The sequence below is a fragment of the Grampus griseus genome (assembly GCF_964374135.1).
Source record: "Grampus griseus genome assembly, chromosome: 2".
In the NCBI taxonomy this organism is placed as follows: domain Eukaryota; kingdom Metazoa; phylum Chordata; class Mammalia; order Artiodactyla; family Delphinidae; genus Grampus; species Grampus griseus.
Window position 1 is genome coordinate 13742657 of NC_139018.1, and position 23865 is coordinate 13766521.

At 44.1% G+C, this 23865-nt stretch overlaps 1 protein-coding gene across 1 annotated transcript; it reads right to left on the reverse strand.

Annotated features, from left to right (window-relative positions):
• Positions 1 to 1000: 1000 nt before the first annotated feature.
• Positions 1001 to 14118, reverse strand: PSMC1 (proteasome 26S subunit, ATPase 1). The gene is made up of 11 exons (XM_082648612.1): positions 14065 to 14118; positions 10842 to 10895; positions 10147 to 10243; positions 8367 to 8491; positions 7567 to 7752; positions 7250 to 7378; positions 6071 to 6167; positions 3709 to 3898; positions 3082 to 3233; positions 2357 to 2511; positions 1001 to 1355 (listed from the first exon to the last, which is right to left on the reverse strand). The coding sequence occupies exons 1-11, from the start codon at positions 14065 to 14067 to the stop codon at positions 1221 to 1223; spliced, it is 1323 nt and encodes a 440-aa protein (XP_082504738.1). The 5' UTR covers positions 14068 to 14118; the 3' UTR covers positions 1001 to 1220.
• Positions 14119 to 23865: the final 9747 nt, after the last annotated feature.

Consider the following 23865-nt stretch of genomic DNA (forward strand, 5'->3'; position numbering starts at 1 on the left):
GACAGCTTCTCTCTGGCTTTTTTTTTTTTTTTTAAATCAATCATGCTCTCTAGAATTGCTGAAAGCATATTTCCTTGGCACCTCATCCAGAAAGGCCAGTGCTGTGGCATAGAATTTTGGCTAGAAATCGATGGACACTGGTTGGGAAGAAGCAGCAGAGGGCAGCACAGCTACAGCAGCGGTCCCCGACCTTTTTGGCACCAGGGACCGGTTTTGTGGAAGACAGTTTTACCACAGAAGGTGGGGTGGGGGGGAGGGAGATGGGGGATGGTTCAGGCCCCAATGCGAGCAATGGGGAGCAGCAGATGAAGCTTCCTTCACCTGCCACTCACCTCCTGCTGTTCGGCCCGGTGGTTCCTAACAGGTGGAGGCCCAGGGACTGGGGACCCCTGAGCTAGAGCACTTTCTAAAGGGCATCTTGGAGCACCCAAGGAAGCTGACCAACCAAGTGGAGGCTTTCCTTGATCTGCCCCACTTACAGGCTTTGAGATGGAACTGTTCTGAAATGAGAGAAGAGCAGGAAATAATAGACAAAGAAAGGGAAGGGGAAGCTTGACACATTTCTGAGCACTCTTGGGAGGGATCAGGTTCTGAACCCGAGAACAAGGGATGGCAGGGCTGGTAAGGGACTCTTCAGCCCTGCCCTTTTGAGGTCTCTTGTAGGAGCCTCAGTCTCTTAGCAACAGCAACACCTCCTTCCTGCCTCCAGAGCGCTGAGAGCCCACATGCTCCACCGACCTTCCAAAAGGGAAGCCGCGGCTGTAGGGACTCCTCAGCCCTTGTTGCTTAAGCGACAAAGATAGCCGCTATTTACGTACGCTCGTTGCTTTCCCATCAGCTGCTGTTGAACAACTGCCACCAGCTCTGGGGGTGTGACGGGGCAGCAGGTATTGAAGTCTGCAGTCCTTTTGGTCAGCCAGCTTCCTTAGCACCCAGATCCATCGACTTGCTGCTACCGAGCGGCCGGTGTGGAGGGCCCAGAAACAGGATTCAGTGTGTGTTTGAGAAAGAGCACGCTTTATTGGCAAGAGAGCGCTGCACGCGAGCAACATACGAAGAGGGCCGGACGGGCATCCTACACATCACATTGCAAAGGTGCTCGGGGTGCTGTGCTAGTGAAGATCAACCGCAACATGGACTCCTGGGCAACTTCCCCAACCTCTCACCTCTGAGGGGGTCGACACACTTCCAACCTTTTCCTGGAAGGCAACTGTGGTCCACTAGAGATAGAGCCCCTCAGGGGTGCCTTCTTGTTTTTTATAAAGGACATTTTCTTTAGACTTTTTGAAGTCTTCATTTGTTACTTTCATCCTACGTTCCCTCAAGGCCATCAGACCAGCTTCCGTACAGATTGCCTGTAAGAAGGAACAGTGTGTTCAGAAAGTGAAATACTTTTTATGCTAACAATTCAGAGAGTGCTATTTTGAAATCTGGTGTAGGCACCCAGCCTAAACACGAAGTTCTCAAACCATTTGGGAACGATTAGATTTTTTTAATGTTTTAAACATTCTAATTATTTCCTCAAAGGACCTGAAGTGGCTTAAACTGGGACTATTTCACTAAGGAAGAGGACCGGCTCAGGTTCCAACCCCCACCTTGTGGCCTGGCAGGTCAGTAAGTTCTCACAGCCCTGCTTTCATTAAAGGCAGTAATCTTCCTAAGAAATAGATAAAATTATTCCAGAAATTTAGAGCCCACATAGAGTGTACATCCATTTCATTTACCTATAGTCAGAAGAGAACTTGTATTTTCTGGTTAAATATTTACAAGTTTTAGTACAGTATTTACTCTATTTTCTCAACAATTACTTGCCAAAAGTAAAACAAGAACCCAAGCAACATGATATGGTAAAAACACAATCCTGGCACTGAAGGTTCTATCTGGTTATGGCCTTTAGGATATTTATTTCAGATGGTTCAGAAGAGAGAGTGTTTCTGCATACAGAGAGAAGAAACAGGTAAAAGGGTAACATTTGGTAAATGGGGGTGATGAGTATGTGGGTGTTTTTGTTGCAACTTTTCTGAAGGCTTGAAATTTTTCTAAATAAAAAGTTGGTGCAGAATTTTAAGGTAATTTAAATTTTAAAAAGAGAGATTTACTCCCCAACTGAGACACTAACCTAGTTCTATAGATGCCAGGGATACGCAGTTCAGTGCAGGCACCAGCGTGAAACAGCCTGTGTGTGCCGCCCCTACCTAACCATGGCATCAACCCAGGTCCTCCCCCAGAAGGCAGGCTGTGGCCGTATGCAGTGCTGCCAGGCCTTGCTTTAAACTCCGGTCATCTGGGAAGACACGTCCAAACTCATACACACACGTGATAAAACAAAGGGGTACAATCCAGCCCAGGTCCTCACCTTGATGTCGGCACCAGAGAGGTCATCTTTAGCCATGATCAAGTCATCCAGGGTTACGTCGTCTGCTAGTGTCATCCTGCTCGTGTGGATCTGAAAGATGCGCTTCTTCGTCTTTTCATCGGGCAAGGGGAACTCGATCTTCCTGTCGATGCGGCCTGTGGGTATAAAAGGTTTTCAGTCACACTCCTGGGGGCCCGGGGAGAGGCCTTAGTCTCCACACGAGTGGTCTCAGTCACATAGTGTCCTATGGAAGGAGGTCCAGATCTTAAAAAGTGAACACTCATGTCTGTAGTTTGTAAATATCAACGTTTGAATTCATCTCATTTACAGAATCCTCTCTGCTCTGGTACTTTGGGAAACAAACGAAAGGAGAGATTCCTAAATGGCACAGTTAGTGGAAAAGGACAGATCAATCATGTTAAAAACATTACAAAAGACAGTAAAATTAGCTACTGCTTCTTTTGGTACTACCTGAATGTAAAAAATGGACCTCAGCTGTCATATTTCTTTAAAAAAAAAAAAAAGGCGTCTCGAGGCTAAAAGGGCCAAGCTACACAGACTACATCACGATTATCTCAAGGGAACACAGTTTTGGTGAATTATTCTAAGTTTCCAGGCAGTATTTGCCTTACACGTATCATTTATATTCTCCCCAAAGTGCTCCTAAGAAATACAAATCCACATAGGACCTTCATTCTCCACAATGAAACCAAAGCAAATGTGACCTGGTCTGATAAGTGCTGGGTCCAAAGTCTCTATCCGGTTTGTGGCCATGATGACTTTCACGTCTCCCCTTGAATCAAACCCATCCAACTGGTTCAACAGTTCCAACATTGTTCGCTGAATTTCTCTCTCACCACCGGAATTTGAGTCATACCTTTGGAAAAGAAGTGAGGGAGAAGTGAAGACCCAACTGATCTCCTGTTAAAGGGGATTACAAAACACAGCTCTGTCTCAGCCTATATGTCACACCCTCCCAAAGCCCAAGATAAACAACACATTATTTTCTTCGTAGTGGTTTTCATGCCTGAAATTATGTGATTTATTCAGTCTTCACAATTGAGCTCCTCAAGGGCAGAGACTCATCCTCATGGCTGTGTCTCCAGAGTCAGGATGGTGCCATGCTCAGAGCGGGTGCTCAAGGCATGGCTACTGACCAGTCAACTGCCGGGTAGTTGTTACCTGGCACGTGGGAGAGCAGAGCCTAAAGAATGCATGGAAGCGACCCAGTACGGACTGTGGCAAACCAACATGCAGGCCACGTAGGGAGTGCCCGGCGGTCGGGCATTCTTAGAGACGAACCATATGGTTTTTACCTCTAAATAACACAAAAGAGGTAAGAGAAAGTCTACCTTTTCGTCCCAATAGCATCAATTTCATCAATAAACACGATGGACGGTGCATGTTCTTCAGCAACTCGAAACAGTTCCCGAACAAGTTTGGGCCCATCACCTAGGTACTTCTGAATAAGTTCAGAGCCAACGACTCTCAAGAAAGTGGCCGAGGTTTGGTTTGCTACTGCTTTGGCTAGTAAGGTTTTACCTATTTTAGATTGAAAGAGAAAAAGGGAAAAAAAAAACTCAAGTGCTGTTTTAACTTTAAAATCCTCATTGTCACCTTAAAAAGACATCAAGAATGGGAGGATCCCTCTGTGAAAAGCATTCTGTTCTCCAAAGCAGACGAGGAAATTCAAAAAACCTAAAAAACATATTTTGATTATTTTTAACCATCTTCCTAAATTCATCAAGATAATGTCAGAAAATACTTTTTACTGCAAAGTTGCATATATTAACCTGACCTATGCAACCAGGGTTAGAGAACCAAACTCAACTCCTACAAAACTATCAGTGATGAAAAAAAGGCCCGGGAGCCCTAGGTTTGACCGAAGGACACATAGTGTCCCTGAGCAGGGCCTGCAGTGCCCTGGGGCTTCCTGAAGACATTGCTGTGGGACTGCCCCAGGGCTGAGTCAGCTGAGCCAAGACCAGCTCCTGATGGAGCCCACAGCTGTGAGCTGCTGAAAGCTCAAGAGACTTTTCTCTTCGTGGTGTGCCCTTACGGGACATTCCTCACTGATCTCAGGGAAGACCTGACATTTCCAACCCTGCTTTGTTCCCTGATATTCCTCCTTCAGATCAAGAACAAGAGTAAGCAAAGAGTACCAACTTGAGAACTTTCGAGCTCAAGACCATGGCCCCTTTGATGGTGAGGGTTGGGCAGTCACCTCAGGACACAGAGGCAGTTAGAGGCAGAGCTGGCAGAGGACCACCCTCAGGCCTGTAAGGGGAGGGGAGGAGGCCGGCAGGCGAGTGAGTGAGTGACACAGAAGATTTCGTGCAAGCGGGAAGGAGGACAGGGAGCTAAGCTCTGCAACAAGACGGGGCAATGGCGTTCCCTCAGCCGGGCAGTCAGAGTGGCAGGTTCAGATGCCTATTAGAGGGCTGGACTGCTTCCTGAGAGCATCATTTAAGGATGGCTGACAGAAGACCAAAAGGACCTTCTAAGTGGATGGGATCTTACAGTCCAGAAGCAGCCAGGTTCAGCTGCCGGGATGTTCAATGGCCAGAGGGATCCCTGAACCAGTCTCCTCTTCCTCCCGACAGGGCTGACACCCGGTACTCCACTCCAGCCCTTGTCAGCACATGTGCCCCAAAGAAGGCTCACGGCTGCGGGTCAGAATGCCTGTGTTCCAGCTCCAGCCCTGGTACCAGCTCAATTCCCAGAGCTAATGGGGCCTTGGGCTAGTCGCTGGCCTCTCTGAAACTCACTTCCCTGGGCTATAAAATGACAGGCTACAGTAGCTCCCTGCCTCAGGGTACAGCTGGCTCCCTGTCCCTCCAGCGTGGGCAATCCTCAGTACAGACCCTCTTGGCAACATGGCTTCAGTTCACTCAATCAAATAACCTCTCTTCCTTTGGAATTTACATAGCAATGACTATACAACTTACTCAGGTCAGCTTACTGCATAATGAACCAGATACGTATATGCATTTTTATCTTTATCCATTTATTCATCCAATGGTAGACTCATTCAGTACCAACGGACCAGGAGGATGAACCTAATCTGAACAGCACAGGATAGCTTTTAAAACAGTTGTCCTCCACCAAGGTGCTGATGCTTGGCCACACTCCAGATGAACAGATCAGAATCTTCAGGGATGGGAGCAGCCATCAGTATTTTTTAAAGCTCCCAAGGTGATTCCAACGTACAGCCAAAGTTGAGCACCCTGTTTATTTTTATTTTTTCTTACAAAATATTTTCAACAGACTCACATTACTCTAAAATATTTAAAGGCATTATGTTTTACAACATGTAAATCTAGCACATTTGAGCATACAACAGGTGTGCAGGGGAACTGGAAATGCATTCACATCGAGCAGGCATTTTGGGGGGGTGCCTACTGGTGTTTATCTTGTGTTGTAATTCCTACTATTGTTTTTAACACATTAACTCTGTTAAGTCTACAATTACAAGCCTAAGATAGTTCAGTTTCTTAGTACACCTATTATACAGAAATATATACTTTCATGCAATAGGTATGTTTCCAGAGGAGCTGCTTATTCAGAAATGTCCAAAATGCTGCTTAGAGCACATTTTCAAACTAAGGAAGTGTGGCATCCTCACTCAACAGCTAAGTCATTATAACCAGCTAGTGCTGCTGCTCAAGAGACGAGCTTAGTGCCTGGAAAGTGACCAACACAGAGCACACATACCTGTGCCAGGCGGACCATACAGAATGACCCCCTTAGGGGGCTTTATACCCATCTCTTCATAATATTCAGGATGAGTGAGTGGAAGCTCCACAGATTCCTAAAGAAAACAGACACTTGGTAAAAATAAAAGGCTTTCTTACTGAAATTTATCAGATTCATTCACTGACATCATGGGTACATCTCACTTTCAACAAAAATAAGCTAAAATTTCAATTATTCTTGTTAGAGACAACGTTTGACTTCCACCAGCAGCAAGGACACATTGAAGAGGACCTCTGTCCTACCTGAGCTCCCAGCACTGATCCCCTCTTCCTAATAGCACCCAATTTCCCTTTCCCAGTAAAAGTCAACCTTGAGTAACATTTAAGCCCTTCCTGAGCAAAAGAAACTTAAAGCTAAAATTCACCCTTTTCAATGAAACTGCAGGCAGGAGCTGGCAAGATTTTCTGTTGTGACCACCAAGGGACATGACGGCTATTTCCCAGCTGTCTGAGAGCCACCAGTGGAGATCTGTGATCACTCTGAATGACCTCCCTGCAGATGAAAGAACCTGCAGAGGGCTGGCCCACCACATGCCCCTGACCCCAGGACCATGGCAGGAGCTGGGGTTAACGTTCTAGACGCCAGCACTGTGCAAGTGTGTGCCACTCACCCTACCCCCAGACATCACTGGAGGTTTCTGGATAGCCACAGCTGAAGTCAGTACAATTGGAAACATGTTCACACAGATAATCATTAAACATTACATGTACAGAGTATTAAGCTGCTGCTGCCGCAAAACTATCACACAATTTATACTTACTTCTATTACCTAACTCAGTACTAACAACACAAAACACCACCACTAGTAAGGTATGAGTCAGCTACTGGTCTGATCAATAAAGAAAAAACAAAACACGCAAAACAACTCCAAGCACCGTAAATGAGACAGCAGTAAGAAACCAAAGGTCTAAAATCCCAGAGCTCAGGACTTCTCTGGTGGTCCAGTGGTTAAGACTCCAAGCTCCCAATGCAGGGGGCCCAGGTTCAATCCCTGGTCAGGGAACTAGATCCCACATGCATGCCGCAACTAAAGGGCCCGCATGCCACAACTAAGACCTGGAGCAGCCAAGTAAATAAATAAATATTTTAAAATAAATAAATACATAATAAAACCCCAGAGCTGGTTCCCTGACATACCTTAATTTCCTGGATTTGGTTGTCTAACCCCCCAATATCAGCGTATGTCTCCTGGGGGGCCTTTTCCACCTTCATCACTGTGACCAAGGGATCCGTGTCATCCATCAGCACCCCTATCACAGCATGCACCTAACAGGGGACATTAAGCTTTAACACAGGCATGTAAGGTTCACACAATCCACTTACAATGAAATGGCAATCACAGAATTTTCTCTACCCTTTGGAGTGCTCTGGTGATCTACTTCCACGGGACAGGTGGACGGATCTGCAAGCAAGAAGCAAGCACTCCGACGGGCTTTCTTAGGCTATCAACTTACCTTGTGGTTGAGCAGGACCGAGCAGCCCGGTTCCAGCAGATCCTTGTCTACAAATGAAAGAATGCTGACATAGTGTTCTGAGCCCACAGACGTAGACACGATGGCATGATTGTCATCAATGATCTCTTCCAAGGTTCCTACCGACATTGGGGTCCCCCTCAGATCATCCACCTTTGATCTTTCCTCCTACATAAGAGTAGGCCAAGAAGGAAAAGCAGATTAGACCTAAAAAGTAGACGATGCTGACAGTTCACGAGATTCACAAAGCAGTTGGTACTTTTCAAAGGCAGCTAAGGATTTCCCTGGTAGCGGCAGTGGTTAAGACTCCGCCTACCAATGCAGGGGCACGGGTTCGAGCCCTGGTCTGGGAAGATCCCACATGCTGTGGAGCAACTAAGCCCGTGTGCCACAACTACCGAGCCTGCACTCTAGAGCCCGAGAGCCACAACTACTGAGCCCGCGTGCCACAACTGCTGATGCCCGTGCGCCTGGAGCCCATGCTCTGCAACAAGAAAAGCCACCGCCATGAGAAGCCCGTGCACTGCAACAAAGAGTAGCCCCTGCTCGCCGCAACTAGAGAAAGCCCGCACACAGCAACGAAGACCCAATGGGGAGGACCCAACGCAGCCACCAATCAATCAATCGATGAATAAATTTAAAATAAAATTTTTTAAAAAAGGCAGTTAAATAATAATTCATTAAAGGCAGAAAATGAATTTCATTTATTCATTAGCAGTTTTAAGTTCTAAGTAGAATTCAATTGGTAAAAAAAAACAAGTTACAGTAATTTCTCAATTTACCTCTTGCTTTTCTTCTAAAGGCTTCATTTGTTCCTGATTTCTAATGAATTCTTCCTCCATGAGAAGATAGTCTTTAATTCTCTCTAACTTCAATAATTTTAACCGGCACTGAGTGTGAGGTGTCACTGTAATTAAAAAAGAAAGTTTTATTATACTTGGAGCTTGAAGTTTGCAATTAATTCGGTTCATCCTTAAGAACAAAAAGAAGTTAACACTTAAACTTAGTTTAGTTGGACAGACACTGAAAAATTCAAAGTTTGGTGACCCGAAGTAAGCAGGTGCCTAAATGCAAAGGGGAGAGGGATTTTATGTATTGGGTTGGCCAGAAAGTTCGTTCGGTTTTTTCTGTAACATCTTACAGAAAAACCCGAATGAACTTTTAGGCCAGCCCAATAATAATGGGGATGAGGCCTATGACCAAACAGATAATATAAATGACATGTGGTAACTGTCTACAAAGAAGAAAAAACTCATTGACCAAAAAGATAGTTTGCTTTGGTTTATTACTCCCCACAGGTGCTAATAAAGATAGCTGCAGGTGCTGTTCAGTCAGTATAGGTTGTTGCACCCTAGCGGTAACACATACGTTCATTTATAGGAGGATTATGAAATACTGGGGATATTAACATACGTGCAAATATTTTTTTCCACACTCGTATGTTGTTTCTTTTGGCCTAAAGTCTCGTGCTACATAGGACTTTTAACATTTATATAGACAACTTTTCTTCTGTAGTTTCTGGGTTTCTTGGCTTCTTCAAAAGGTCTCTCCTCCCCTAAGGTTAAATGTATTCCTGAATTTTCATTTATTTACTTATTTACATATGTATATCTAACTCATCTGCCAAAGAGCAAGGGGTCTAATTTCATTTTCTCTCAATAACAAATAAAAGATGCCAGCCATTTATATTAAATAACCCATCCTCTTCCACAGAACAGAAATGTCACCTTTACCACATATTAGTTATCCATAACTTGACTCTGTTTTTGAATTTTATATGCTTTTCTGGGGATCTGATGATCTGTTCTTTATCAATACCATATTGATTCACTACGGTAGGTTAATGGCACATTTTTTTACTGTCTGACTCTATTATTAACCAAGCAATATTTTAAAAATTATTTTATTGCATCTAAGCAGGAATAGACTTGTTTAGATGATAGATGAGGATGGCAGAGGTATTTGAGCTGAAGCCTGAAGGGATGAGAAGCAGGCAGCCACGGGAAGGACTGGGGGAAGAACATTTTTAAGCAGAGGGAAGCAAAGGCCCTGATGCAGGAGATTCAAAGGACGTGAGGCAGGGCAGTGTGAAGAACGACACACAAGGGGAGTGCAAGAGGCTGAGGATGGAGCAGTGGGCTGGGTGAGGTCACCTGATTGAGTTTTATTCCTTGCTTGGTAGGAAGACATTGAAAAATTTTATGTTCAGGCATCGCATGCTGTGAGTTCCAATACACTAAATTCCATTTCTTCATGAAATAAGTGTATCTTATCTCTAAGGTAACCAAGCTCAACCTGAGTTTTCTAATCTAACCCCGTACTCTAATACACTAGAGGAGCTGGTTATTTAGAGGAAATTAATGGAATTTCTTAAAATGAATAACAGTCGTATCCTGTGTATACTGTTAAAACCAAAATACAGCTTTTATTCCAACCTAGAGAATGCCCCACAAAGTCACAGACCTAGAGCTTCAACCACGCCCTATTTCCTGTCTCCACATTCAGACCTCTAAGCTACACACACAGAGACAGTCCCCCTAGGAATCGGAACCATGTCATTACCCAGGGGCAGTTTGCTGGCAGCATCTGGTCCCTTTGTTTTCTTCTTCTTTTTCCCCACTCTAGTTGGTACAGGAGGTTCATATTTCTTTTTCTTGTCCTTGAGTTTTTAGAATAGTAAGGAAAAAAAATCACACAGAAATCATATTAAAACACAAACTTACTTATGCGGGACCATCATCTATTTTCAGGTAATACAATTTTCCTCATCTTTTAGGATGTTATTAAAGACTGTCCTAAAAAACCCCAAAATCTGTTTTTACATTCCTGCAATGATAATATGTGAATGTAACTGATCTTTCTTTATTATAATACACACTGACAGATCATTCAATAAGGAACAGAAGTCAGAATTCAGAATAATATGCCAGAAGTCTGAGGTGAAATGATTTGACACAAGTCTTCACACCTAAGGATATTAAACACTAAAATCACAGGCAATTTATTTTAACACTTCTGTAACGTTATTAATTTTACACCTTTAAAAATCATTAATTCATAAATACCTACGTGACGGTCAATAATCTTTTGTAAAACACGAAAAGGGTACTGTATCTGTAGGCTAGGCTGGTTAAATGAAGAGATAATTTATTTTGCATTTTGAAATTCATGAATCCCCAAAGAACTTCTCAGCTGAGATCTGACATTTTCCACAATTTACTCACATGACAGACATATCTGGCTTCTTATTTATTTACCTTGTCATCCTTCTTTCCACCTCCAGGACCATGACCACCACTCTGACTCTGACCCTGAAAAAAATAAAAAAATTAAGACAGAGGTATAAATTCAGAATATGATCACTTCAAAAAACCCTTCTTATTCTCCTGCGATTCTAAGACACCAACACTTCCCCACATTTTAATATTTCTGAACTCAAGATATACCCTGCAGTCAACGTATACATTTAATGTGGCAGAATTTCTTTTTCCTGGAAAGCTGTTAGATCAATGGTGCACCTTGCCACAGACTGCATCTTAAATCAAGGACAACTCTATTAAGAAACAGATATAACTAATGTGTCATTATGAGACTAAGATCTTAAGACCACCCTTTCCTGAGGGGAAGGTATAGAGCCTGACACTCTCTAATATAAAACTACCTGGCTGAGGCCACCAAGAGTGTATTTCATGAAATTGGGCCATGAAAGCTAAATCATTTAACCTACTCAACAGTCACTTGTCAGTCACTTACTCCTTACTAGCATCACGCCAAGATCCAGGAGACTTTCCTTTCAATGGCAGCTTAAATACCTCCCACCCTAAAGCCTGGAGTGCTCGGGCAGGTCCTTCTTCCCAATCTAAAATGTTGAATCACCTTAAGCTATCAAGAACTTAGTGTATTAATAAGTTCAGTGAGATTTCTGACTTTAAAACAGACCCTTCAGTTACAGGACAATGTTTCACACAGAGCAGTGTCTCAGAAATGACGGCATTTGAAATGAGCAATAGTGAATTTACTTGACTAGAGGGGCCCTCTGTCCCCTCAAATCACTTCCTCTAAATTAATACAGCACCAGCTTCATTATCAGGACGAAACAACCCTCTCATCGTTACCTGAAAGAGTTAAAGTCAAATCTATTTCCCAACATGCAGGATTCTTAAAACTTTGCACTTTATTCTGAAGAAGGTAATTCAAGGCTCTGAGAAGTTTTGGGAAATAGAATTGGTTTTACTGCATTAAGCCGTCCAAATTGCAGGCCTTTCACAATCAATTACACCCCTAAGGGAGTGTGCTGTTGGCTGGGGCAGCTGTCCGAGATGTTTACGATGCGCCGAAGGCTGTACGAGACGTTCTCCTTCACTGCCGCATTAATCCCGGACAGTCCTTCAAGGTAGGGTTCATTACTACTACTTTCTAGATGAGGAACTGCAACAAGCCTAAGAACATGGGCTAAGGAAATAAATGTATCCAGGTTTGAATTCCGACTTCATTCCTAATAGGCTATGTGACCTCAGGTAAGTCAAGCCACCTCTCTGAGCCTTGGTTTCCTTAACTGGAAAGTGGGGATAGTATTAGCTCCTATTTGTTGCTGAAAATGAAGTAATGCACGTAAAACACTTCAAATTTGCATGACTCATAGTACCTACTCAATACAATATCATTGGTGAATAAGAAATGTCAGGGTCAGGATTTTGTCAGTCTGGTTATAAAGTCTGGGCTCTGAAACAAACCCACTCTGGTTCAGTTCTTCACTCTCTCTTCTGTCCACACCCTGTCTCTGTTTTGTCCAGGCCATCATATCTTATTTGGGCTCTAGTCTCCCAGCTGAGATTTCCAGGTCCAGTTTCTTCCCTCACCAATCCAATTATTACCGCCTACAGCAAAGAGCCGATCCTTCAAATCTCCTCAAAAACCTTCAACTGCTCCCTAACATTTAGAGTGTAATGTCCAAACTCTTTAGCTTGGCATGACTGGCCCTTGCCAAACTGGCTGCAACCAACTTCTCCCAGGTTCATCTACCTTTCCCACGGTCCTACAAGTCTGGCCCCACTGGAGGACGTTTTCCTGAGTCGGTCCCGAACTTCTTCATGTCTGGGCCATTTACATGATGTTTCTCAGCCTCAAATAATAACAAGTATATGCATTACACTATATGCCAAGCAGCGTGCTAAACATTCTCAAGGTATCATCTCGTTTTATTCTTACAGACGCTATGAGGTTGGCACCATCAATACCCCTAGTTTACAGATAAGGAAATGAAGGCTTAGAGAGGTTAAGTGACTTGCCTGTTGTCACAAAGCTGTCAGAGAGGTAGCCAGGAATCACACTCAGGCCCACGGGACACCAATACCTGTGTTTCTCTACTGCCTGAGTAACTAGTACCTCATAGCAAAGACCCACAGGGTTTGTGTTCTAGCACAGCCGCTTACCCTGTCTCAGTTTCCTCCTTGGTAAACTGAGGATGATAATAATTACCTCAAGGGGCTGTTGAGAAGAATAATGACCAAATGCTGGAAAAGTACCTGCCACGTGTTTATCATACCCAGAATACTGCTACCCCGAAGTCCTTCTAAGACCTGTAAGACTGTGGTCGGGACTTCCTGCTGTTCACGATACAGGCCAAACACATTCCCATCTCAGGCCCTTTGCACTTGCTGTTGCTTCTGCCTGGACCAGTTTCCTTCAGGTACCTGCATAGGCTACTCTCTCATTTCATTTAGATCTCTGCTCAAATCTCACCTCCTCATCGGGACTCGCTGACATGCTATGTAAAACAGCTACCCCTCCCCATCCTACCCCCTTCTGCACAACAGCCCTAAGCGACGGCCACCCGCCCCGACGTCATATCACATACCCCTTCCTCTATTTTTTGTCTGTCTTCTTGAGAATGTAAGCTCCAAGAGGCAGAGACTAGGTCAGTCATGCTCACCCCCTGTATCCCCAGCGCCTAGAGCAGAGCCTGGGCCCTCCCTCCGCCAAAGTGCAGCATCAATCCGCGAACTAATAAATGCTAGCTGCTTTTATTATTACTAGCGCACCACGGGACCTTTCCCTCCAAGGTCCACCTGTTAGAAAGGCATCTTAAGGCCTCCGTCAAATGCCTCCAACTCCGGGCGGTCTCCCACGACTCGCTCTCCCTCCTCAGCTGGAGAGAATCCCTCCCTCCGCTCAAGCCGCACATCCCTCCACTTGCGCGGCTCCGAAAGCCCTCGTCCCAGTTACTCGAGCAGGCTCCCGCCGAAACACCCCGCGCCGGTTGGCAGAGCCCTGGCCGGCGGAGGAGTGAGGCCGGGCCACCTGAGCCGCTCCGCCGCCCCCGTGGCCCGCCTGGGGGACCCTCCATGCCGAGCCCCGGCCCCGGGGCCCCGGGATAAGGCCCGCCCCAGGAGACCGGGCCGGCGGGTGGACCGAGTGCCTCCGGCAGCCGCCTCGACCCCGTCGCACCGCCACTACCAGCCGAAACCCTTAGTCACTCACCATCTTGCTTCGGCCGCTCGAGCCGCCGCTGCCGGAAGTGCACCGCCTCGGCGGCCCGTCAGAGGCGGAAGTTGACGAGGGACTCCACGGAGGCCGATAGGAACCAAATCCCGCACGCACCAATGAGCTCTCACGGCTTGTGCGAGCGGGTGGGCAATGATGCGCTAACTTACAAGCGAGATTTGAGCCTTATAAATATTTAACTTGAAAAAAAATTTAAATCGCAGTTATTAGGTTATTGTCAACAACTTAAGACAATGACCTCGACTGTCACACTAAGACAATTGTGAAAATATAATTTTTTTTAATATGCAAAAATCAAGCTGGGAAGACCTTTACTTACTTCTCCAAGAACTGGACTGGCATTTGGAACTGAGAAGTTAACATATACTTTTGCACCAACATTTAAGCTCTGATTTGGTCTCTGGAATTAATCTGCTCATCTGTCTCATGAATCATCTAAATCTTTTTTTTTTTTTTTTGATGACTTGTGATGATGCCAAATGTTGTCTTAAAAGTCCTCATCTTGCACCCAGTTTGTAAAGTTCGTCATTTATTACATCCAGCAGAACATCAGAAAGATGGCAAGCATCCTTTTGGCCACTGTAAACTTCCATAACAGGTGCTCAAAATGCTGCATCTCGCTGAACTGGAGAGATGGATTTATTTGTCTGATTTCCACCCCATCCCCATCCAGATTAATTTAGGCATTTTAATTTTGAAAGTCTAAAAATATTTCCCTAACACGCAACAGGAACTTACTATTTCCATTTCATCACTAAAATACTGTAATAGAAAGTCTTGACACTGTCAACCTCCACTAACAAATGTGGCATCTACATGATACATGAAATGATGTGATAGGTTAGGGACAAGAAAACTCTCCCTTCAGGAATGCGGAAAGCAATTCCAGAGTTGTGCAGAATATCTAGGAAATCTGTGTGTTATCTGAAGAAGTACAGTGCCCCTGAGATTGTGTCACATTCAAAGAATATAGGCTAATAGCGAAAACTTAAGAATTTATTCTGGAGGATGTTCATTAAAAAAGACTTCTTAATGCAGAGCAAACATGGTCCTCTCTTTTTTCCCCATCACGGACCCTCTCAATATTCTCCACCCAGCTGACAAGAAATCAGAATGTTTTCATGCTAAAAATGAAACTAAATCTTTTTATTTTAGATACTAAATACTAAATCTTTTATTTATAAAAGAAGAGCAATTAAACAGGCAATCAGCACAGGGATTAAGGGTGTGGGCCCCCACTTCAGGTCTCCTTTCTGGCCTTCTCACTAAGGAGCTGTGTGGTCTTAGTAAGCTGTTTAAGCCCTTTGTGCCTCAGTTTTGCCATCTGTGAAATAGGGGCCTTAAGAGTTCCTCCCATGATAAATTAGGAGCTTGGGATTAACATACACACACTGCTATATGTAAAATAGACAACCAACAAGGACCTACCGTATAGCGCAGGGAACTCTACTCAGTACTGTATAATAACCTATATGGGGAAAGAATCTGAAAAAGAATGAATATATGTATATGTATAACCGAATCACTATGCTTTACACCTGAAAGTAACACAACATTGTAAATCAACTATACTCCAATAAAATTAAAAAAAAAAAGTTCCTCCCACACAGAGTCCTTGTTTGAGGACTAAAGTGCCTAGAACTCTAAGCATCAGCTACAATTATTAGTAGTAGTATTTTTAATACACGAATTGCTCCTAGTTTCCTTGTTCTGTGCTGTATTAAATGGTCACATATCCTTCACAAAATTTATAACCTATTGGTACAGAGATCTTCAAACACGTTTGCCTACACGTGTCCTCAAAAATACTCTGCAGGGTTTCCCTGGTGGCGCAGTGGTTGAGAGTCCGCCTGCCTAACACGGGTTCGTGCCCCGGTCTGGGAAGATCCCACATGCCGCACAGCGGCTGGGCCCTTGAGCCATGGCCGCTGAGTCTGCACGTCCGGAGCCTGTGCTCCGCAGCGAGAGAGGCCACAACAGTGAGAGGCCCGCGTACCGCAAAACAAACAAACAAACAAAAACTCTGCACAACCACATATTGTGTGACACATTTCTAAGTTGGCATCTAAATTTCATCATAAGTTTTAAATAGCTGCAAGGAATCCGTTCATCAGCACATTTGAAGTCTTGATATTTTCCTGTCTATCCAGTGGAATCTAACTAGCTTGATAGCTTGATATCTAACACCATCCATTTGAAAGTTATGTACACAGGTTCTTCTTTAGCACTGAAAATTTTTCTCCCCATGATATAGCCGAAAAGGGATTAATATTCAAAATATATAAAGAACTCATACAACTCAACGACAAAAAAATAAACAACCGATTAAACCACAATGAGATGTCACCTCACACCTGTCAGAATGGCTATTATCAGAAAGACAACTAAACACCAAGTGTTAGTGAGGATGGGGAGAAAAGGGAACCCTCATGCACTGTTGGTGGGAATGTAAATTGGTGCAGCCACCAGGGAAGACAGTATGGAGGTTCCTCAAAAAATTAAGACCAGAACTACCACGTGATCCAGCTTTCCCACCTCTCGGTATTTATCCAAAGAATACGAAAACACTAATCCAAAAAGATACCCCCATGTTCATGGCAGAATTATTTACAAAAGCCAAGATATGGAAACAATCTAAGTGCTCATCAACAGGTGAATGGATAAAGAAGATGTAATTGGTATACATGTGTATATGTATAACGGAATTCTACTCAGCCATAAAAAGAGATAAAAGCATGCGTTTGTGACAACATGGACAGACCTTGAGGGTATTATGCTAAGTGAAATAAGTCAGATGAAGAAAGACAAATACCTTATGATTTCACTCATATGTGGAATATAAAAAGCTAATAAACAAAACAAAAGAAAGGAACAAACCAAACAAAACCAAACATATAAATACAGAGTAGTGGTTATGAGAGGGGAAGGGGCGGGGCAGGGGAAGGGTGAAATGGATAAAGGGGATCAACTGTATGGTGACAGATGGAAAATAAATTTTTGGTGGTGAGTATGTTGTAGGGTTAAAAATTTTTTTTCTCCTTGAATTCACATTTCCATCCCACATACTTTTATCCTAATGTCATGTATTTCTGTGCTTGAAAATATTTTATTGATCAATCTCCCAAACATCTCTGTAAACATTTTATACAAATTAGAATTTTACAATGTATTTTATTTTCTGTCTTTAAGGTGCCATGTGTTAAAAATGTTTTCTAGATTGAGTTATTACAAACTATAACTAGTACACACTTGATCAAAAGTATATATTATATTATAGTTTGTGATAAATTAATTTTTAGGAATTAAAAAGCAAAGGAAAGAATTTAGTAATTAAAATGTCACCCAATTCTTTAAATCCTTCTGTGTCGTATACCCCAAATCACATAGTGATCTATCAGCAAAATCTATTATTAATGATAATTTGAATTAAGTCTTTCTTCCATGTGATGGCAAGGAACTAGAAAACATTGGGTGTACAAAAGGATTTACTACTCAGTCATCAAAGCCATTTACTCTCAGTTTCTGGGAAATGCACCCAAAAGGCTTTACCATGACACATCAAAAGATTAACTATTATCCTTATTACCTCTTCACTCAGAAACCCCTTATTTAAACTAATAGCCTCAAAGAAAGCTGGGAAACATTTTAACATCATTAATTTCATTACAGCTTTGGAAATATTGTAATATTTTTTACGAGATTTTTTTGTCACATAACTTCTTTAAATAGATCTTGTCAAAAACTGTGGTGCATCAGTGATTTGGAATATTCTATTTATGAAAAATGTCTAATTGGCAAATAATGGTCAACTTCAAGCCATTCAGCCACATCAGAGTCGGAAGGAAGTACTGCAGCCATGGTGCGGTGTTCTGAATTTATACATGGGGAAACAGGCAAAGTGGGAGTGATGACAAGTTTCGTTTGATGATCTGACCTCTATCATAAGATGCATCATTCTTTTATTTATTTATTTTATTTATTTATTTTTGGCTGCACTGGGTCTTCTTTGCTGCGCACGGGCTTTCTCTAGTTGCAGTGAGCGGGGGCTACTCTTCGTTGCGGTGCGCGGGCTTATCGCTGTGGCTTCTCTCGTTCCCGAGCACAGGTTCTAGGCGCACGGGCTTCAGTAGTTGTGGCACGCGGGCTCTAGGCGCACAGGCTCAGTAGTTGTGGCGCACGGGCTTAGTTGCTCCGCGGCATGTGGGATCTTCCCGGACCAGGGCTTGAACCTGTGTCCCCTGCATTGGCAGGGGGATTCTTAACCACTGCACCACCGGGAAAGCCCTGATGCTTAACTTTTTTTTTTTTTTTTTGCGGTACGCGGGCCTCTCACTCTTGTGGCCTCTCCTATTGCGGAGCACAGGCTCAGCGGCCATGGCTCATGGGCCCAGCCACTCCGCGGCACGTGGGATCTTCCCGGACCGGGGCACGAACCTGTGTCCCCTGCATCGGCAAGCGGACTCTCAACCACTGCGCCACCAGGGAAGCCCAGGTGCCTTCCCTTCAGAGTTGCCTCCTCAGCTAAGTGGGCTGCTTGGCGTTACCTGAGAACCCCTGTCTCAGTACCGGCTGCCTTTGTTCTTGCTGGTGTCAGTCTCCTTTAGGTGCTGTGGTGAAAGAATAGTCTGAAAATCCTAACCACTGGCTGTTTTGTGTCCCAGTTTCCAACATCGCCTTTTACCTTTTGCCCTCCCCCGTTCTGCCGGGCTCTCCTGGACCCATTGCTCCAGGTGAGGGATGGAGAGGTTGGCGCAGAGCAGAGAAAACGGAGCCCCTGCTTCCTAAGCCAGTGTCAGAAGCCAGCTTCAAGGGGGCAAGGAAAGATCTCAGGACCTAGAACATAGATTTGATAAAGTCCACGTGGATTAAGAATGAAGTCTCTCCAGGCTGGTGGGGAGGGTTGTAGGTGCAGCAGACAGGAAGGGAATCTGGGGGTAGGAGTGGGTGTTCAGAGCTGGGTTCCCAGAGACGGTGCCGCCTAATGGGACACTTGGGAAAGTTCTGGGGCAGCTTTTGGTCCTTGTGATGAGGAGGAATGTGACTGGTATTTGGCGGCAGGGTGGGCAGGGACACCCCACACAATGAAACATCCTGCATTCACCAGGACTCTCAATACCTTACCGCCAGGCATCTTTGTGGTTGAAAAACCTGTTTCTGAGGATCAGAGCCTGGAACCGGACCCTTTTTGCATCAACCATGAACTTTAACCATTAAAGTGACTAAGTTTTCTTCTCAAGGCTTGATTCCTGCTGTAAAGCAGAAGCCCTTGGGAAGGGTTTAAGCGTCATCTGGACCTTGGTGTGGAAGGAAGTTCCGCTATTTGGTGTAGAAGGTGAAGGGAAGCAGGTGGAGGAAGGGGTGGAATGTGGCAGTGCTGGCAGCTCAGCTGACCCAACGGGTGAGGCCACCGGCCCAAGGGACGGTATGGTGTAGCGGAAGGGGCACTGGCCAGGAGTCAGAGACTTGGGGTCAGGTTCTGGCCTTTTCTTTACCTTGTGTGTGAACTGGGGAGAGTCCCTTCCCTCCTTGGGCCTTACCTTAAAAAAAAGCACACATACATTTAAAAAAATAATAATGAGAACAGTCTGGAAGCTGCTCTGGAAGGTTAAACAGAGCTACCCTGTGACCCAGCAATTGCACTCCTGGGTGATGATGAGAGATGAACACATAATACATTCGCACAAAACCTGTGCATCAGCATTCATAGCAGCATTATTCTGAGGGAATAAAATTATTTTTAAGGCACGACAAGAAACTTTTTACCCATAAAATTCTCTCTGCCCGTCTGGGCCACTACCCCTCTTTGGTGTGCCCTGTGCATGTACATTATACATTAACCAGATCCCCTTGGAAGACACAGGAATGCCTGCTCAACTGAAAAGAGCAGTTTTCTCCTGGTACCAGCAAGGTAACTCCTTAGGAGATAACATTCTTTTCCCAGTCCTGTCAAGGGTCACGATGACCCACTACTGGCCTTGTACGTGCAGATCTGGACCACGTAAACGGTCAGTATGTTACTTTGATGTATAACCCTTTGTCTCGAAATCAAGACTGTGCTTTGACCTCTAACGGGTGGAACAGTCCTCAGAGCTTTCTGAGAGACTGCCTCCAAAGTGATAATCCTCAAGTTGGCTGGAGTAAAATTCTCCATTTCTTTCTTCAGTTGACAATTAATTTCTCATCCACATTCATAATGACCAAAAAAGTGTAAACAACCCAAATGTCCACCAATGAATGGATAAACATGAGGTGGTGTATATCCACACAACGGGATAGTATTCAGACATAAAAGAAATGAAGTCCTGATACATATGACATGAATGAACCTTGAAAAAATTATAAGGGAAAGAAGCCAGTCACAAAAGACCACATATACTTCCAATGTCCATAACAGGCAAATCAATAGAGACAGAAAGTATACAGATCCGTGGTTTCCTGGGAACGGGTGAGGGGTATGGGGATTGACTGCTGGTGCGTAGTGGGTTTCTTTTGGGAGTGATGAAAAGTTTCCAAAATGTACCGCAGTGATGGTTGTACATATCTGTGAAGACATATAAAAACCACTGAATCGTACACTTTAAGTGGATAAGTTGTACAGTTGTGAATTATATCTCGATAAAGCTGTTTTATATATATATATTTTTATATATATGTATTATTTATATATATATATAAAGGAGTGGGTGGTGTAGAGTAATGGTTAAGAGCAGAGACTCTAAAGCCAGGCTGCCTGGGTTTGACCCCCAGTGTGCCACTCACACAGCATGTCAGTGTGTGACCCCATGCATCAGTTTCCCTATCCGTAAAGTAGGTACACTAACCGACCCTACTCACAGAAGTACTTAAAATAACAAACTAGGTGACATTTGTAGTACATAAAACAGTGTGGTGAGCAGTTATGTTTGTTAAATTATCTTTTTTAATAAAGGGTTTGGGTTAAATGACTTGAAGTTTGATAACCTTCCAACAAGAAGAAACCCCAGAGTTAGCGCCCAGGTTGCTTGTTACTGTCGGTGTGTCTCCCAAGCCGGGGGACTGAAGGAGGAATGAACGGCGGCCAGTTTTCCGGGTGGCTGAAGGGTGCATGCAGTTCAGAGACTCACCAGCAGAGGGGGCCGCCCAACGAAATACTGCGCAGTGGTCGTGCTCGAAATGCCTCGTGGAGCGGGACTCTTGCTCCTCCAAGGCGCCCGAAAGGCGCCGGGCCGCTCTCCCTTGCTCTCCCACTCCTCCTCATTTCTGCTCCCCTTGGGCCCTTGACCCCACGGCATGAACTAACGCTAAAGACTTCGGAGTCCACTTAACTCTCACCCAGTGCCCCCTGGCCACCTTCTTCGACCTGGGCTCACATGACTTCACAACAATGCTTTGAGTTTCATCTATTACCCCCAAATTGCAGATGAGAAATTGGAGCTCAGAGTCATTAAATGACCTGCTCTAGACCATATAGCTGATGGGCAGTCAGGTCTAACTTAGACATTCCAGCTCCCAACCTTTATTTTCATCGCCTTTTTTTTTTTTTTTGCAGGAAACTCCAGAGGGTTTTAGGACTGGGATGCAGCCTCAAGTTCACATTCTGCACTTCCCAGACAGTGGATCAGTGCCTCAGCCAGCCCTTGGGGGGCCCCGTGACCTCTGCTTGGGGACATCTCTGCCTGGCTTCCTCCTACTTAACTTGCAGATCTCAGCTTAGATACTTCGGGTAACCACTCAGAATCCCAGAGTTGGTAGGAAGATTATTATGAGCTGAAAACATTTGAGAGTCAACAGATGCGGAAAGAAGCCTAGGAGCTTCCCTTATCTGACTAAAAGCAGCAACTTTGGGGAAATGAGGCTGCCATGAATTTCCTCTTGGGGCAGTTTACTTCCAGGAGAGAGACCAAGAGTAAACCGGCCACAAATCCTCCCTCTGAGGGAGTTCTATGGCCCCGAAGAAGACAGAAAGCCAACTCAAACCTGCATAGACAAATATCATCACAACCTTTCTTATCTCCCATTTGTTCCCCTGAAATATGTTTGTCTTTCCTAAAGAAACCAATTTGTTCTCCCGCAGGAGCCTTTTCTCCCCCCTCCCTTTACGCTACTAAATTAGGTATATAAGCCTCTAACTTTAACCATTTATTGAGCTACTACTTCTCTTGTTACCTCTCATATGCATATGAATAAACCTTTTCTCCTGTTAATATGTCTCTTGTCAGTTTAATTCGCATGTACCCACTCACTTAACCTTAGAGGGGAGAGGAAGAGTTCTTCTTCTCCCATAACAGCATCCACCTCAGAACATTTCCCTGGCCGGCAGATCTGATCCCCACCCCAGCCATATCTTCTCATCCTTCTCTTCTCTGAGCACGAATCCCACAAGAGTTAGATGCTTGTCATTGGAAACAAAAGTTTACAATTCTCAGACACTGTCTTCTGGGTGCCACATCTACTGCTCACCCCTGCATCCCTGGATCACTGTATCCTGCCCCAGGCACTTGGTGGGGCCTCCTTAACCATTTACTGGTTGAAGGAAAGTACTGCTCAGCTGGGAGCAGTTCTGCTGCTCTGCAGTGGGTCTGGCTAAATACAAAGGCATTTAAACGGAAACCACTTCTACTTTCCTCCAGGGTTTTCAAAGTTGGCTCCTTGGGCTTCTTCCCCACCTTGCCTTCAGACAGGTTCGGGATCATCATCACCTAGAAGAAGCCTCAGCGGACCCGGCTGCCCTTCCTGTTTCTGTCTGATTTCTCTCCTTTTCGCAGCAGGACTGGTGGGACCGCTGCTCCATGCCCCTGCAGTTGATTTCTCCTCAACCTTCCATCTGCCGTGTGATTTCCGTGACCTTCATTCTGCTGACCCTGCCCATAACATTTTTTTTTTCTTCTAAATCTGGAAGTGCCGTATGTTCATTACAAAAAATGTTAAAAATAGAGAAAAAAGTTGAGAAAAACTGAGCGAATACAAGTCAGTTGCTATTCTACCACTCAGATGTAACCCCATTAACATTTTGGTGTGTTTCCTTAAGCTGTTTTTTCTATGTATAATAAATAATTAAGCAAAATCGGGAACATACTATATATTTCATGTGACATATTTCCTTTTTACTTAAAATATTATCACAGTTGTTTATCATGAATATTTCCCTCATGTCATTAACTACTCTTTGAAAAATGATTTTTAATGACCTTTAATATTCTATTATATAGGCTTATTCCTTCACTTATTTTATGAATTTACCTTATGAACAAATATGAAATAAACTCATTTATTGAACATCTGCTATGTTCCAGGCACTGTTTCAGGCGTTGAGGAACAAGTCAGACAAACACCCCACACTCATGGAGCTGACCTTCTCACGGGAAAGAGATTTACGATAGCGTGATACTTCGGTTGTTGGATATACCATCATTTATACCAAGCTGGTATTTTTCAGCGTTTATGCTGCTTTCACATTTGAGAGTAGGGGCTCTGTGTCAGAAAGACCTGAGCTTTCCCTTGTATTATGTGCCTTTGTTAAGTTAATCTCTTTACGCCTCAGTATCCTCATCTATGAAATGGGTATAAAAATAGCATTTGCCTCATTGAGGTAAATAACACACGCAGAGCACTCAGCACCTGGTAATCACTTAACAAAAGTCCGCTGTCATTATTATTGCAATGAATATGCAGAAATCTGTGTGCCTCACTTAGTAATTTCTATAGGATAAATTCCTAGAAGTAGAGTGAGTGGGTCAAAGTTAGCATTTTTAAATATTTTGCCATTTTGCCATATTGCAAGTCTGCACCAGGCTGCCC